This window comes from Cyprinus carpio, chromosome A9, assembly GCF_018340385.1.
Source record: "Cyprinus carpio isolate SPL01 chromosome A9, ASM1834038v1, whole genome shotgun sequence".
In the NCBI taxonomy this organism is placed as follows: Eukaryota; Metazoa; Chordata; class Actinopteri; order Cypriniformes; family Cyprinidae; genus Cyprinus; species Cyprinus carpio.
The window spans coordinates 16,714,323-16,733,177 of NC_056580.1; the positions used below are offsets into that span (position 1 = coordinate 16,714,323).

Sequence of the window (18,855 nt, forward strand, 5' to 3'; positions counted from 1 at the left end):
GCTCAAAGTTAAACCCAGGAGAATCAGACCTGACAAGCTGTCTCCATGCTGGCAGAGGATTCTTGAAAACTTGAAGACATTTCCTGAGCAGTTTTTGATATGATGTTATTTCTGGCAATAAAAATATTAGGCCTAGACTAACAATATTTCAAATTATGCTCATATTACTTCCCATATACAGTGAATATGGTTTGTTCTACTTGCAGGAGTGAATCTTCTGTTCTTTCTCATTTGAATGTCTTTTTGGGAAAAAATTTAATGAATGAAAGTAAATGAAATATTGTATTTCTTAAGGATTTGAAGCATGCCAGAATCTTCAGTATTGGGAAATTTGTAGAATTGCTGCAGTTTTTCTACAGTGTCTCTCTTTTTTTACTCAATGTTTACAAGGCAGTTTGAGAATTAGGAGTGATTTGGAACAGACCAGTTTGACGGCTGTTATGGAGATAAACTACAGAAAATATGAGTGGTGCTTGCCCATGTAAAATTCGCCACCACAATGCCATGATGCTACGGATGATAGTCAGGGGTTGCTTAAATATTTTCTTTGTGTTTTATAAATGATCCCTAAGGCATACTGATATTTCGGTCCCCAAATATGGCTAGAGTCCCTCTGTCGATGTGAGTCTATGGGATTTTTTAAATTGGAAGTCTGATCACACAGATCTCCTCAACAAGTCATAGGATTTAAGGTATCATGCCTGAAGCAGGCTGGCTTCCTGCTGACTGAGCTGCTCGGAACATTCTAGCAGAAGAACCAAATCTATAAATGCTTAAAATCTGAAGTGTCTGCAGAACACATCTATCATAGTTAAAGCACATAATATACAATACTTTTTTAAAGGAAAAATAAACATTTGAATTTGAAAGGAAACTCATCTACATCTTAGATGGCCTGAGGGTGAATCTTTCTCATTTCTCATTTTTCACATAAACCATTTCTTTAAAACAGCTGTGGACAAGCATGAAAAGTTTAAGTTTCTCCAGCGTGGGTGTCAGAACTCATTTCAGTGTACTTATGCAATCTGTTTAAGAGTACACTATATTTTGTACATAATGATTTTCAGCATTTGACAAAAAAAAAAAAAAAAAAAAAAAAAAAAAAAAAAAACCAGCCTGTGGCCTTCGTCAGATGCTCATGGTGGACCAATATATGGACAGGTCCAATTAAAAATGACATTACCACATAACTGGGCTCAAGAGGGCTTGTTATATCATATCTTCAGTTTTTATGTGTTTCTCTGGGGCTAAAGTCTAGGTCTGGCAGAGGTGTATACATTTAAGTGGTTGAGATCAGAATGCGCATTTGTATACACTGACTACAATAATCTTTCCATGTACTTATATTGTTCTTTTTTTTTCTCCACACACATCTCTATAAGTAGAAAGAGTAGTTTGAAATAAACATGACGGGTCCCCATACGTTGTGTCATAACATCATAGCTGTTTTCTGTGTGATGCCGTGGTAACATGGTGGATCATTTCCTTTTAAAAGAGCATGTCTCCACTGACAAGGCAATTACTTTGTGTGTTCACACCACTGTTATTCTATAAACTATAATAAAATAAAATGAATATAGACTGGGGTCTCTATCACTGTTCAGCCCATCAGTGTTTAGCCTCACATATTTGGCTTACATAATTATTCTAAACTGATTTACGGTTCACACTTCCTCAGAAACTGCCTGCACTTCACTTAATAACCTCACAATGTCTTCCATATGTGATGTTAGCTTGCACAAGATTCTTGACATTTCAAAACATATCCTACTATTAGTTAAGTTATAGATAAGTTATCCAAACAAACTATTTAGAGATGAGCAGGATAGTGATGGATAGTGGATAAATTGTAATCCTCTGTTGAATAATCTAATGTTAGAAAGTGCATATTGACTTACTAAAAAAAATATACAATTTGCATATCAATCTGAATTATTTTGGTTAACTTAACAGGAAGGTTAAAAGTATTTTAATGTATATCAGTGAATATTTATATCTGAATATATATATCAGAATATATATATCTGTTAATTGTCTGGAGATCATGGAAGATAGGAGGTCTTGAAACCGTTCTTCTATTTTTGAAAGACATTGGTAGTCCACACACAGATGACAAGAAACAGGATTACACACAACTCACTTATTTTTACTACAAAAATGGCATTGAATGGTGCATACATGTCACTTTTTTCTTAAGGACAAATTTAAGGATCCATTTCAACTAATGCTGCAAATTATAGGGAATCCTGTCAGTTAGTACATGATTATAATACATAAGGTTAAAATAAATAACTAGTAATAATTATTCTAAATCAATTCATTCAGTTTCCATTTATTTTTAGATATAACAATCAGCACTCAAATAAAACTGTATATAAACATTTAAACTGCATAAAGCAGTTTTTATATCAACTTTTTAATTACATAATTATGTTTTTATCCCAATTCATGCTGAAATTAAATATTTAAACAGTGGCTGTCATAAAAAAAAAAACTGTTTAAATGACTTTTGAATATGCAATATATTTAGCAAAATGCATTTTTCTTTTTATTGACTAACGAGCTTTAGACATTGAATATATAGATTTCATGCAGCTAGAGGAATGTAGCTCCATGTGAATGTAAACCCAAAATTTAAAGCTGAGAATACACAAAAAAATATCAAATATAAAGTACACAAAAAGTTATTGTCTCCCAAAAGAAATAATTGACTCTGACCAGCCTAAACCAGTCGTCAGTCATTCAAAAATTCAAATCCTACTTCAGTGACGGCTACACGTCATGGGGTAACATATTTGCATAATGCCCACCATGTTGTACGTTGGCCAGCCATTTTTTTCCACTGTACCACAGCAGTACAACCCCAATCTTTTTTGTGTTCCCATCATTTTACTGACGTCTGCTTCACTAATCTTGGGGAGTTCAACGCAGGGTTCACAAAACACTTGCTCTAGAAAGATGGATCAGTTTGTTTGGACCGGCTGGCTCCACTGAATCATAAACTGTAAGCATGATAAATAATAGTTGTTTATATTTTATATTGAGTATTCAAAATGTGGAACTATGGCAATGAGTGTATTGTTTCCAACATGTGCTGTACACGGAAGACCAATCACAACAGACTGGGCCATCTGACCAATCAGAGCAGAGTAGGCTCACAGAAAGGAGGGGTTTAGAGACTGACTCTTAGAACTGCTTTGAACGAATCGTTTGAGAATCGGTGGAAAATGAGGTGATATTAAAAGCATATTTTGAGAAAACAAAAGCATGTTTTGACCTTGCATGCATGTAAACATATTGTAGGAAATTCCCAAAACAATTTAGGAACTTTAAAAATTGCATTATAGGTGCAATTCAAAAATTATTTTAATAAAAAATATCAATAAACAAGATTACCGTTGTTCTCTTTTTGACGACTTTAGTCCTGATTTTGATGAGAGGGTCTATTGGCGAGGGTATATGTGGTCTTTATCTGATCATTTGATCTAATATTGCAAAATATGCTCACACAACTTACATTAGTACATTAAATGAGACAACGGAAAACAATACGGAGAGCAGCAGCTTTCATTTCTGCTATGATATCTGCAAAACTCTGTTGAACACTGTGGGTTTTTTTAGAATCAGGACTGGTAAGACAACATTGGAAACTTTTGTCTTCACACCAAACTCACGATTTCAGATGGCAAAGTTTAAAAAGGTCTGGCTTAAACACTTCAACAACACATCCTGTAATGTTTTAGAATTAGGTCAGTAGGCAAAGAAGAGGTGGTCTTCTGTGGCTGTTTGAATTCATTTGACTACGAGTACCCACACTACAAGAGCAATCTGATCGAATGCGTTTTCGACAACCTCTGGAAGTGGTTGAAAGTGGACAAGCTCAAAACTTTTTACACCCCCTGCATTTAGCGTCGTCCACTTGTGATCGGATCGACCAAAACGCATCTTAATACCAGGTGTAAACAGGGCCTCTGAGGTGAGTGACATGTAGCTTCAGAGTTTCCGGTCTAAACAACCACAAACTGCCATGATGTGATGTCGGTGATAAAGTGGAAAATAACTCTTACATTTAAGAAACCAGCACTGTCAGATTTTTTTATGCATCTGAAAGCAATTTTATTAAACTATTAAAATTTTTCCTCTGAAGTGGAATACATGAAGGACAATGGAGACAGGAAGGACAATGGTTAAATTTATTTTTACTCCAGCATTCAATAGTACTTAATAAAAATCAATTATCCTGAGCATTGCTTCTGTGGTCTACACAAATGTGTGGAAGTCATGCTCTTGACTTGATGACATCTTAGCAACTGAAACCAGTATTTAAAAATAAATAGTTGGCATTGCAATTGAAAATCAACTCAAGTATTCACACTGTCTAGCTGGCAGTTTAAGAACTGCATGAAGCAACAAGAAACTTTATTCATCAGCATTTCCATAGCTGTGAATAGTTTTTGTTACAGTGATGAGTGGAGATATCTTGCCATGAACATATCAATCTGTCTGCATATGGCAATGTGTCAAAAACAAAACTATGTGTCACAGCTTGAACAGGAAGTGTCCGATGTAGAAGTGCTGTTGCCACCCAAAGCAGTGTGCGCTGCAGGTGACAAACTGACATTTTGCTCTTTAAACAATGCCAATGTGCTATTACACCCAATTTGTCTGTCTATCACCGCACCATTATCTACAGAGTTTCCTCGTCATCCTCCAGGCCACTGCTGGGCCTCGTGGGCAGGGACTCCTTCAGCAGGATGTCATCAACCTGCTTTGTACTGTCCTCTGGCTCCTCGGGTATGGATGGTGGCAAGCTGTCAGCATCTGAATTGAGCACATAGCCTGGCAAGGTGGCATGGGCACTGATAGTTGGCCCCCCGCTGCTGCGGTAGACTCGGCTGGAGAAGAGCGTGGTGGAACGGGTGCATGGGCCGCCGGTAGCCAGCTGGGACTGACTGCTGGTGCTGTTGTTAAGGCCCGTCAACACAGAGCCGTAGCGGTAGCTCCCACACACTACCGGGCCCTTCCAATCAAACGATAGGTTCCACCGTGTCCATGTCTTCTTGATCTCAGTCTGGACCTGGGGATCAGAGTTAGATGCTAAAGGACACTAGATGTTGAAATGCACAGTGACTTTTTTCAATGGAAAATGATCCGCAGTTTAGCCCACATAGATTACTGTTTTGCTCACTACATGAAGAGCATCAAAAATTGCCATAATTTAGAAATAAAAGGACATCTTCTACCCTGATTTTAGCCCTCTGATTTGAACACTTTGATTCAAAAGACGAGTATCTGCTGTGAGACTTGGAAACGCTCGTTGCTATGATTAGCTAAAATCTTTGCATATGAAATTAGCATTAGCACTTCCATTCTTTTGGGACAAATAAAGAAAAAAATATACACTAATTCTAAAACAAAACCACATATTTGTACAAGACAAGTGTGAAATTAATGTGGGAAAAAATTATATTTTGAATCTTAACATGTGGATTTTCACAAAACTGAGAAAGTCAAAAAGAGTTAGGTTGTGCCCTGCTCTCCCCTGCCTGTTACGAATTTATTTCAGCTACAATTTAGTAAATTCTTCTTCCTGTCATTACAAATGGTGTAGCGTAGGGGTGTCAAACTCAATTCCTGGAGGACCGGAGCCCTGCAGAGTTTAGATTCAACCCTAATTAAACACACCTGATCCAACTAATCAAGTCCTTCAGGCTTGTTTGAAAAATACATATGATGTGTGTTGGAGCAGAGTTGAAACAAAACTCTGTAGGGCTCTGGCCCTCCAGGATTTGAGTTTGACACTCCTGGTGAAGCCAATTCAATTCAAATTCACACTAAGGAATTGAAAAGGCACTAATCCTTTAATTCAGAATTTTGCACAAAGCTGATTTTGGCATTCAACAACTAGACAGGGCAAAACAGATAAAAGAAAAACAGCGTATCCCGACAGCTGGAATGGCGAACACTTAAAACTCCACACTTGTTCCAACCACAGCTTGTTCTGATTGGTCCATTGTTTTAAAACAAACTCAAGTGCTTAAGTTTAACTACAGTTTGTTTGAATCAATAACAATATTGTTACATTTACATAGCATTCACAGCTTTTTAGTGGGTGGTGGGATCTCCATTAACACCACCAGTTTGTAGCATCTGCCTGGCTGAAGCAAAGACAGCCATAAGCAAAGCAAAGCAAAGACAGCCATAGCCTGCCAAACGCCCACCACACACTGACTGCTGGTGGAGTGGAGACCAAGTGTTGTAGCCAGTCAGTTTAAATAGGCATGAGTAGGAGGCTATGATGGATGGAGGCCAAAGAACAATTTTGGCCGGCATGCCAGGGTTGTACACCCCCTGGGATTGCTAATGACCTCAGAGAGTCAGGGCTAGTTTAACATCTCATCCAAAAGATTGAGTCGGCCACTGGGTGAGCACTCCCCACTGGCCTCGCTAACACCTTGTCCGATAGCAACCTATTTTTCTCAAGAAGGTCTCCCATCCACATACTAACCAGTCTCATCCCTGCTTCGCTTCAGTGGAAAACGGGCTTTCTAAACAAGACACCATAAATTCAAGCTCACACTACAAGAATAAAGCAACCTTACATGGTTTTAGTGCGCAGACACCCCCAGAAGGTAGGCAACAGCAGCTCAACTAGAACATGTAAAATGTGCAACACTTCTTATTGTGTGAGATCCACTGCAGCTGTATCCCAATTCCCAATACTGATTCATCCTTCATTTCCCGGGCCATCAAGTATACAAGAAATGGATTCCTATCGACCCAGCCTATACCAAAACTCATTGCACACTGGCAACAACAGAACTTTTTTTTGTTTTGTTTTTTTTTGAGAAAAAAATTCTGGGTTTCACTTTTAAATAATTATTGGGTTTCAGCTTACTTAAATATGTAATGGTACAAATGTTACAAAACACCTTAAAGTTGTTTAAATTTGTATCTTACTAAGATGTGATTTTAGAGATAGTTTATACTTTTTATTATGTACATAAATGGACCAAGGTTAACATATTTAGACAGGTTGTGGACCCCGTTTTGTTTTCAGACAGCTGAATATAACTTTCAAAAATACAAAAGTCCAGTACAAACATTACTGCTGCTTGTCAACGCCAGCTGGTATGGTTGCAAGGCAACAAGAGCCATGCTCCTTAGGCTAGACCGTCCCATTTAACAACACTCGGTCTGACCTTCATGGCCTTTGAAGACATAGCCTTTGAAGTCTGTGTCCTTAGAATAATGAAGCCATTGAATTGCACTTAAAAATAGGCCAAAAAAAAAAAAAGGTTCCAAAGGGGTTTTCGCAGTGATGCCGTAGAAGAACTATTTTGGAACAGTTCGTAAAATAACCTTTTTTTTTCTTTTTTGTCTTAAAAAATATTTGTGTACATTTTTTTTTACTAATCTAAAGAACCTTTTTTAACTATGAAGTGGAAGTTCTTTGGGGAACTTGGTTCTTCTAGCATTGCTTTGAAAATTCCTTTTGGAATCTTTATTTTTGAGAGTGTATGGATGTTAAAGGATCTTCATGGAACCATAGATGCCAATAAAGAACCTTTATTTTTAAGAGTATGGTCTATGGTTATTTGTCTATAGGGCGCACCAGCATAAAAGTAAACAAGAAACTAGAAGTATTTACATGTGTGACAGGGACACAATGCAGTGGCCAATGTGTCCAAAAACAATGAGAAAACAGCACAGAATGCAATAGAACATCATGTGATAACCCCCTTTATTATTGTGGATAAGCAGCTTTGCTGATGCTCACCTCTCCATTACAGTAGCAGTAGATGATAGACACAAAGAAGCCCTAGAGGAAAACAAAAATAGATGTTAGTTAAGAAAAATAATTTGATTATTTATGGTGCAGGATAATTTATGTGGCAAAGATTAATCGGTAACACTTTACGATATGGATCATTAGTTAACATTAGTTAACTACTTTAGTTAATATAACTAAGAATGAACAATACTTCTACAGCATTTATTAATCTTTTTAACGTTAATTTCAACATTTATTAATGCATTATTAAAATCAATCACTGTGAATTAACATGAACTAACAACTTTTATTAACTAACATTAACAAAGATTAATAAATACTGTAATAAGTGTATTGCTCATTGTTCATTCATGTTACATTAACTAACAATAACTAATGGAACCTTATTGTAAAGTGTAACTGATTAATCCTTAGGGTGAGCAGTTTGATCTCTAATCCTAAGTATAAGCAATATTAATGCATTAGTCAACTGCAGAAATTAGACTTTTCTATTTCACAATCACTATTTAAAAATAAAAAAACGTATAAAGACATTCATTTGTAAGTTCGATCGTGATTTGGTGATTAAGAAAGAATGATTAATCTCTGGAAAATGTTCAAATGCAATAAAGCACAATTAACTGATGCACTGGTCCATGTTTTTTTTTTCTTGGTCACGGATTGTTTTCAGTGATTTGGAATCATTATTTTCATATTGGGTATTTAATTAGTTGCAGTTGACACTGGCCACCTGTTTAGTTTATATATTATATTTAGCAGCATAAAAACAAATGAAATGCTTCTGCATTTCATTAAACCATTTTATTGCATTACCCAGTTCTGTGAATGTGGCTGTGTTTCTGACGATACCATAAGTGTGATGTATTCCTGATTTGAAGGACATGCATTGAATCATGTCATCCAGCTCAAGATAAAAAACTCTTAACCTAACCAGCACCTGTCATTTAAGACAACTGAACTTGTCGGACAGAAATCAATGTGGTGTGTCATGAGATTTCAAGCCTATTTGGAGTGCTGTGAATCGAATTGACCTGTCAATTTATTTCTCTGCCCTACTTACTATATTTCATTTTGTGCAGTTTGCAACGAGCATCTACATGTCAGCGAAATCCCCATCAACGTCTGTGGGTCCATATTAATCATATTTACTAGTTGTAAATTATTATAATGCATATTTTGTATTCTGTATTAAATATCTGAGCTTTTTCCAAAGAAACCATGTTGTTTCCTTTGCCTTGCAATATGAAAAATGAACAAAATTTGAAAGAGAACATTAACCATTCATTTCTTTAGCGAAGGTTTCTCTCTCTGTCTCTCTTTTTTTGTGTTGTTGGTTTTTTCCCCCCCTCTGCAACAGTGGAGTATTTTCATAGTACAAGAAATGCTTTTAATGCACAAAAATATCTCATTGCCAGAGCATTTTTTTTAAATTGCACATCATCAGTGGCTTGTAAATAAAGCGTTTTTCTCTCTCTTTTTTTTTTTGTCTTTTTCTTCCAAATCAATATTAATCAATGCAAAATACATTTGTATAAGTTATAATTTTTGGATTATTAAAAGAAAAACATACTGTATGCATGCTGACTTGCAGAGATCACTGATTACATTAGCCATTCATGCAATAAAGGCATCGTTTCCATGCAAGTACCTGGAAAGAATTGAAGAACAGCTCACAATACATCCGCACCTCCCAGCCAAGACCTTCGAATGTGTGTGGCATTCCAACAAACACAATGTAGTGCACTCCAAATACAAACACCAACACAAGTGTAGATTTGGCAAGCTTCCTGAACAGAGAGAAATGAAAATATTTTGTGAATGAAAGAGATAGTTCACTAAAATATTCTGTTATTTACTCACCCTTATGTCAAAACCTGTATGAATTTCTATCCTCTGTGGAACACAAAACAGATACTGAGGTACAGTTATATTTGTACTGCAAAATTCAGAGAGCGAAATGTAATCATCTCACTAGGGATCAGTGTGATCTGGAAATTACATGAGGGACACAAGGCGACAAATTTCCCCATGCGCATTTCCCATCGGATTCAAGACTGGTGAACTTTGAATGTGCCAAACTGATGCATTTACCAATACAATAAAATATATACCAGTATTACCAATTGCCATTTACCAAGCTGCTTGGTTTGGAAGGGACCTCTGAGTAAGCAGTGCTGCATGCTTGATGCACACTTTACTATTGACAAAGAACCTACTTTGGAATAAAGTTTCACTAATTTGATCGCACCTGTAGGAAGAATGTTCAGGGTGGTATTTTCCATAATGTAAACAGGGACAGATGATGTTGAGCTCCAACAAAAATATAAAAGCATCGTAAAAGAAGCCCATATATTTCCAAGTCTTCAGAAACTACATGGTATATTTGTGTTAGAAACAAACTGATACTGAAGATGTCTTTTCCTAAGAATCATCCTCTCCACTCCAAAGTTATCATATGGTTTCAGATGACTAGGAATAGAGGACACAAGACCTTTTATTTTGTGTGTGTGATGTAGTTGCTATATTATGAATTCAGAAAGTTTGTCTTTAATCCTTGTTTGATGGATTAAATCCCACTCACCTATCACCTCTGTGTGGCTTTAATCAGAATAAAGACTTGCGCAACATCTTCTTAATGGCTACACCTTGCCCGCCAGACAGGTTAAAATGTCTTGCAAATTAGTCATGAAAAGAAACATTAAAAAATAATTGGGGAAAAGCAATACTGGAAGATCCTGAGGCATAAATCCTCTTTTAAGTGAAGCCCGGCTAAGTTTGATCTACCAAAGTGTTCCAGTAAAAGTAGTGTCGTACCAAATGAGAGTCAAACGATGTGATGTGCGAGCGTACAAGGTCATTTGCATTACAGATTTTTTTCTATTCAAATTATGACAAAGCTCTTTTTGGCTGAGCAAAACACACTATTTGCTAATGTGTTTGTAAATATGACTGACTGTGTCTTCATGTCTGTTCTGCTATAGCTCTGCAAGCTGACACCTGTGGCTCTTTGTACTGCTAATTAGCAGGGAGGGAGCAATGATGATACTGTTATTAGCGAAGCAAAATGACATCCACTGGGATTGTGTTTGCTCCAAACTGGATTCTTTCAGGGTGCATCCAGAATAACATTTTGACATGCCAGACCCAAATGTGCTTTTCTAGTGTCTAAAAGCATTGTTTTTCAAAGCCAGACAAAAATGGAATCCAAAATTGTTTCTTTCAGCATGTAACAAGATCAAATCTATCATATCCAGTGTCTTTAAAATGCGACACTGATTTCAGCATATGATGGAATGATAGAAACCACAACCTGAATCAAACTGCAGAATGAGTAGGCATAGGGGAAGCTTATTATCGCATCTCTTAGCCACAGGCAATTCTGGCTCCAAGCTGTCAGATGAAAGATTTTGCCTAAATTACATAAGGATATAAATAACTGCTGTAGGGACAGCTTCCACTCTCAGAAATCTAATAGCAAAGACGATTGCCACTGTAATGACAGAGACAATTCGGGCTGGTACAACACTGAATTCAAAATTTCAAGGCACTTAAATGAATGAAAACAGGCCCAGTGGGAGTAAACGCACCAACCTGTACTGTTTCCGTGTGTCGTATCTGCCTGCATTGGTCTCGCGGATCTTGGTGGCAAGAACCCGCACGATATTCACAAACAGGATGAAGTTAAGCTGAGAGAGAGAGAGAGAAAGCAAAGAGAATGGACTGAGTAAAAGGTGACAGCTATTAAAATCCCTTCCCCACTTAAACATACTTTGGGTAACTGAAAAACTGTAATAAGGACTGAGGATCTGATCTATTATGCATAACTGGACAATAAAGCCTGTCACAGGAGGTCACCAGCAGATGACCGACTAAGTTATGTGTATGACTGCTTTTTTTCCCCAAATGAGTGTCATTTGTGAGCAATCTGCTTAATTATAATGAGTGGGTTATCTTTGCATGAGATTTTGAGCTCAGTATGAATCAATAAGACAAACAAAAATGCATTCTGTGAGGATAAAAACATTTATGGCTTTTGTAATTCAGCATTTCACATACAAAAATAACTCGGCTAGATGCATTATTTAGTGTGTAAATGTGTTTACATATTAAGTTATTTAATTTTCTATTATGCAAATGTACTTACCAAGTGTTTTGGAAGCAAATAAGTCTAAGATATAGTTTTCTCAGCTGAGCATGAATAATTAATGAAGAAACAAAATAGCTCTCCTACAAGCACTTGTGTTGTTGAACATCATTAATTATGATACAAAGTAATGTGCACATGATTAATGAATGCTTAAACAAATGGGTGAAGTAGATGTGTATGAAGATATGTGTACTTCAGTTTAGATGCATTTACATTGTGTCTGTAACTCAGATTCAATCAACAGAAACCAGAAACTTTCTGTAAAGGTGTAAACCAAATGGTCCACATAATCAAAATAACAAAGCAACACCATTCCTCAGGGACTTCTTGTAGATTGCAGGATCTCTAGTAGGAGGTCCAAACTGTATGTTTGTAGCCATTTTGTCTTCAGGTATAAAGTTCTGTCTCACAGACAGCCACTCAAAGCACTGCTCAGTCAAATACAGCAAAATCTAACAAAAATATTTTAGTGTAAAATGTTTTAAAGCTACATTACTTAAGAAACACTTCTCATTTTCAAGTTTCCAAGCAACCTTTAAGTAACCACAAAGTCACTTTATTAGAGATTTACACATCAGAACTAAGAAAAACTTGCTAATAAATGTTTTGTTATAAAAAAAAAAATATTTATGATAACTAATGCTCGGGTCAGGGGCAGCAAAAAGCAAAACAAACCTCAACAGATTGCACTGTGAAAGTTACCCGTAACAATGAACATAAACAGGTTGACTCTTAAAAGTGTCTGCGTACACACATTTCTATTACTAAAAAAATAACAAGACAAAAAAAAATTGTTTGTGAATCACTGAATGATTGTAAATCAAAAAATGAATGTGCTGCATCTCTTCTTAAACAAAAACCCACCATGTTTATTTTCCATTCAGGACCTGCAGTGCTCTTCGACATGCAACAGGAAAACTATGATATCACTCCTAATCATGGCAATCACACATTTAAATGACCCCTTCTGCAGAATATTGCCCCCATATCCACCATCTGTTCAGTGGGAGTATGAGAAAAAATGGAAATGTGTTTTTATGGTTTTCAACACATGAATCTTTACTGGCCAGATTTTACTCTCATTATACATCTGACTCTGCTGTTAATTGTTATCCATATTATATATGGATTGAGGTGAAAAAGCACAACCACAAACTTGTTTCACTGTCTTATAATTATATACTACTTTTGAGGCAAAAGGGAAGAAGGAAGGACATATGAATTCACTACTTGCTCAGTCTCTGTCTCACATTGTATAACCATATATTTACAAAATATGTATCAAAATATGATATGGAAAAAAAAACATAAATAATAATAATTAATTCAAAAAGTTATTCAGTGCTTAATCTTTCAGTGTGTTAACATGTGAAGCTAAATGACTCAGTGTGAAATTTCATCATTTCAGTGTCTGGGCAGATCAGCGTGAAATAGAGCTGAGGACCATTTAGTAATTTTTCTGGGGCAAAATTCATGTTGGAAACATCTTTTTACAACCACGCAGATCAACTTCAATTGCCTTGTGTGTGTAACTTGTAAGGAGAAGTCCAGTTGTGCTGCCTGGCACAAGTTAAACAGAGCTATGGAAAAAAGTAGTCATGCTAAGGCAGTTCATCATCCCCCATAGTAAACTACATTTGCTTGATGTGCACAAAAAGATATATGAACAGTTGGATATACACAATTTAATCACTTACCAGTACGGAGATTACTAAAACCTTTAACAAATGCAAATATGTCTATTTACATGTACACACAAGATCCACAAATAAACACGTGCCATGAAATCAGCAAGTATAAGGGTTAAAATAAAATATCTATGTAATGAGTCAAAATTACATTTACAAATAATTACAAGCTGCATATACATATGAACAGCAAAATTAAAAAAAAAATGGCAACAGTTCCAACCTCAGACTTACATCCACTGCACTGTACAGAATTTCCAGTCTTTTGTGGGCCTTTTAAGCAAATTGCATCTTCTCAAACCCAGTACTGTTACTGATGATTCCATAATTATATATAATGTACTGATGTCTAACTAATCTTTCAGCTATGTGAATACCTGCCTGCCTCTGTATCCTTGAGGAGAATGAGCTGATTGTACTGTAGAGCATTATGAGATGACCTAAACACCCTGAACTTCAAAGGTTCTATAGTACAAGATTATTTTCAATTAATAATACGGCGAGGAATAAAACAAGTATGTCAGACACATGTTAGGGGTTAGATATCTATTCCACTACCACTACATTTACAATTAAATAGATTTTATCAAAAGGGCTATTAACAGTAAGTATAAAAACATGGATGCAATTTACACTGAGTGTAAACAGTGGCAGATAACGTTTAATGATTAATGTGCTATTTGTATTAAAGGTAGCATGTACTAGTGTTGTCAACGAGGTTGACTACTTGCGCTCAGTGACACTACCTAAAAATTCAGTGCCTTCACAGAGTAATTGCTTGTCCCAGCCCACTCTTTCCTGTCAGAAGTGCTGACTCCACCTCTGCAGCATGACTAAGAACAACAAATATTGTCACTTGGTATCAGTTCAATCAAAGTCCTTTAGAAAGTCTGTAACCCAAGAATAAATGCTTTGATAGTCCGGTTCTGTAGAGAACCAACTATCCAGAGTCCTCGTCACTGCTCACAGTGTGTCATGATGGGATCTATCAATCTCACAGCTCTTCATTCTGTTCATGACAGGAATACATCAGCAGTGACCCTCTCTGCTAAATGGATGGCAGTAGATTGCCCAGAAATCAGCTAGCAGCAGGCAATCAACAGCAGCTGTGAGGTCCGGAGCTATACATCAAACTGCTAGACCAGGCATCCTAGTGATAGACCTATCTGTGCTAAGATTTACTGATAAATCTCTGAATCTAGAGTGATAAAGAATGAGTACTAAACATTTTGTAGTTTGCTAGAAGTCTGTTTTTTTAGAGTAGAAAAGGGGCAATAATTAAATTTCAATGGCCTTGACTAAGAAGCAGCTGTCAAAATGCATTCCAATGTATCCATTTAAACCTAAAATAAATTATAGTTGACTACATATATTGAATCAAAATATATATTTTATAAATAGATGCATGTACACTATAATTTGGAGGCTGTAAATTTTTCTTCTTTTGAAAGAAGCCTACCATGCTCATGAAGGCTGCATTTATTTGATCAAAAATACAGTAAAAACAGTAATATTGCTAAGTATTATTACAGTTTAAAATGAATGTTTTTATTTTATAATTTTATTGAAATATAATTTATTGATGGCAAATCGAATCTTAAGCAGCCATTACTCCAGTCTTCTTCAGTATTACATGATCCTTCAGAAATCATTCTAATTTGCTGATTTGCTGCTCAAGAAACATTTCTTATTAGAATCAATGTTAAAAACGGTCATGTTGATGTATGATATATATATATATATATATATATATATATATATATATATATATATATATATATATATATATATATATATATATATATATATATATATATATATATATATAATATACCAAATCAAATTTTTTTTTTATTTTTTTTTTTTTTTTTTTTTTTTTTTTTTTTTTTTTTTGGAAACCATGGTAGTGTTTTTATTTAGGATTCGATGAAGAATAGAAAATGTAAAATAACAGCATTTATTAAAAGTTTTTTTTATAACAATGTAAAAGTCTTAGATAAGATTAGATTAGATTAGATTAGATTAGACTTTATTGTCACTGTGTAGAGTACAAATACAGAGCCAATTTAATGTCACTTTTGATCAATTTATTGCAAACAAAATTATTAATTTCATTAAAAAAAAACTTTCAAATGACCTATATATATATATATATATAAATATATATAAATATATATATATATATATATATATATATATATATATATATATATATATATATATATATATATACACACACACACAGACACACACACACACTGTATAACATGCTGTTGATAATACCCGAATATTTCAATTCCAGCTCATATTTTGCTTATACAGTGAGTACCAGTGCATTAGAAAAAGTTTTATGATTGCCAAACAGAGTATGTTCATACAATAGTTAATGTGATGAACTATACCAGGGGTGGTGAATGTCAGTCCTGGAGAGCCATAGTCCTGCAGAGTTCAGATCCAACCCTAATCAAACACACCTGAACAAGCTAAGCAAGCACTGAAGGGTTACTAGAAAGCTATAGGCAGGTGAATTTTTATCAGGGTTGGAGCAAAACATTGCAGGACTGTGGCTCTTCAGGACTGCCATTCGCCACCCCTAAAGTATAATATGGTTATTCTGATAGGACACCGGTTAACTTGAGAAGAACTTATTTCATACTAGTTTCATAATATTTTCAACTAAAAACACCTTTTCGGATCAAAACCAGCAAGAAAATTTTTTCCTAGAAAATCTTATAATTATTATTATTATTTCCTAGAGTTGACACTTGGTATGATATGTTTTAGGGATGGGCATTTCAAGCAAAAAAATCATTTTCAATGATTGCTGGGTATTATTGGAAAATCACACCCCTCCCCCACTTGCACGCATCTATAGGCTACCATAAACACTGATGCCAGGTTCACACATGTTTGCGTTGCAAATTTGTTTTGCGCACCCATGTTAAAGCAATTCAGTGATCGTTTCCACATCAAGTCTATTATTGCTGTGCTGGATGAGCTCAATTTAAGTGACAGCACATTGTTTGCGGTAAAAATGAACATGGATTGACACGAAATGTAGTAATTACACCATAAATGCATATCATTTATGTTTATTTAAAATGATTAAATAAAAATTTAAATGATTAAAAAAAATTAAGTTTATTTTGTTTTTACAGACAACACACAGGCCTATGGTTTTTTTGGCTACATTTAAAACAAGGAAAAGAGCGCTTTTAGATAGGCTAAACAAGGCAATAATAGATGCACTCGTGGAAATATGAAAACAAAGTTCTTTATGAACCACAAGATTGCTTGCAAGAAAAGATTTAGGTGTGTTATTGGTGTTGCCACACTCTGGTTACACAAACAAACTAATCGAATATTTGAAAATCATGACCCATCCCTAATATTTTTTAAATCTGACGCAATGACATTATTTTTAAGTGTAACTTTTAAATGTTCAAATATTTTGGGGGGCCACTGTGCATGACTTATCTGTATGCACGGCTTGGCGGTTGACTGTCTAAAAAGTTAAACCAGCAGCTGAAAACCATCTGTTCAATTTGAACGTGATACATCCTGTTTTTAAATTCAGCCTCAGACAGTTTTTAAATGAACATAATGAACTAGAAAGGAGAAGTGAGGTTAACATGTAGGCACCCCCACTGAAATGTTTCGGGCTCTCCTGACTGTGCCCATGCCTGAATCATGTTATTGTCTGCATCCAATAATTGGCAGAACTGGTAGAAACACACACATACACGTTGTAATTATGGGAATGTTCTTGCCAGTTCTTCTGACATTTGCCTTCTTTGCCAAAATGCTTTTTATCTTGCAGTGGTGAATAACAGAAAAGAGAAAAGTTTAAGTAAAGATAGACAATTTCTCCCTCCTCAGGGAAAATTGCCTCAGTCTTTGAACTGTTTCTTAGTCTATGACTTGGTTCTCACGCCGTTTTTATTAAGAGCCAGACCATTTTTAATGTCAGATTTACTCACCCCAATGGCTGTCAGAATGGGGACTTGGTAGATCCATTTGATGTTTCCTGCACTCAGCTCCCAGCACCTGCACAGATAAAGACAGATCGAATGATAAAGTAACTGGCACACATGGTTTATGATTCAGGGGATATTTAAAAGGCACAGAGCTAGACAATGGCAGATAGGCTTCCAGTCCCAGAGGCAGTGCTAACACAGTAATGACATATCGTACTTCACAGTGCATACTGTATAGATCAAAAGACATAGTTTAGTCTCTCTCCCTCTCCTTAAAGTCACTGACCCCCTCCTTCACTTTAAACAAACCAAGGCATTTTATAAAACTGTTTGTTTACCACCAGTTTGTTTCACCATTCATAATCCCATTAGTAATGTTTACTATGATGTGGAGCTGAATGGATAATCTGCCATTCAGATGATACAGTCCATAAATAGGCTATATTGTAAGTACTCAGAGGGAAGCAGAATGCATGCAGTCAGAATGACAAACTGATTTTTTAATTATCCAAATTTAAGAAATTTTTGTATCACAGATGATTACTAAATATGGGTACTGCAGGCAGTGTATCATGTCCACTCTAATATAAATGAACAAATAAAGGAGTGCTGCTGTTTCTTTCACATGCAATCTGACAAGGACTCATTAAAATATGACTAGTCACTACTTTTACATAACAATAGAAAATAACACAAGCTTCACAGCAGAAAGACATCAACAGGGAAACACCAGAGAACCATATCTGTGTATAATCCACATAAATTAGCAATGTTCAGGAAAAAAACAAATATATTATACATTGTTCAATAAAAAAAAAATATCAATAATATTAATTCTTCTTCTTCTTCTTCTTCTTCTTCTTCTTCTTCTTCTTCTTCTTAGTTCCCTTTCAGTCAGTCATGTTTGATGTTATGTCGACACTGACGTTAGGGGTCTCACTTGGGAGTCCTAATCACCTCTGAATAATAAAAAACAGGCCAATAAATTTGCCAGCCACTCCCCCGTACACACGAGTATATAACAGGGCATCGTGCATCCACTCATTCAGATTTTTCCTTCAGAGCCGAGTGGTTGCCCATGTTTGAGCGATCACTCTCCCATTCGTTTCTAAAAGAGTAGAAGAGAAGCGAAAACTCTCTTGCTGCGGGTGATTCTGACGGTGCATTCAGCGGTGTTTCTCTGGTGTTTGGCACAGATGAGTGCATCAATTCCCCCTGGGTGCCTCAGCAAAAAAAAAGAGCAGTTTT

General features: G+C 35.7%; 1 protein-coding gene across 1 annotated transcript in view; it reads right to left on the minus strand.

Annotated features, from left to right (window-relative positions):
- Positions 1 to 3,770: 3,770 nt before the first annotated feature.
- Positions 3,771 to 18,855, minus strand: part of LOC109095756 (parathyroid hormone 2 receptor-like) — a 65,138-nt gene continuing 50,053 nt past the window's right edge. Inside the window, exons 9-13 of the mRNA XM_042763786.1 lie at positions 17,611 to 17,677; positions 11,387 to 11,481; positions 9,444 to 9,582; positions 7,781 to 7,822; positions 3,771 to 5,077 (exon numbers count right to left, since the gene is read on the minus strand). Coding sequence (XP_042619720.1) covers positions 4,688 to 5,077; positions 7,781 to 7,822; positions 9,444 to 9,582; positions 11,387 to 11,481; positions 17,611 to 17,677 — 733 coding nt within the window. The 3' untranslated portion in view covers positions 3,771 to 4,687. The remainder of the gene's footprint in view (positions 5,078 to 7,780; positions 7,823 to 9,443; positions 9,583 to 11,386; positions 11,482 to 17,610; positions 17,678 to 18,855) is intronic.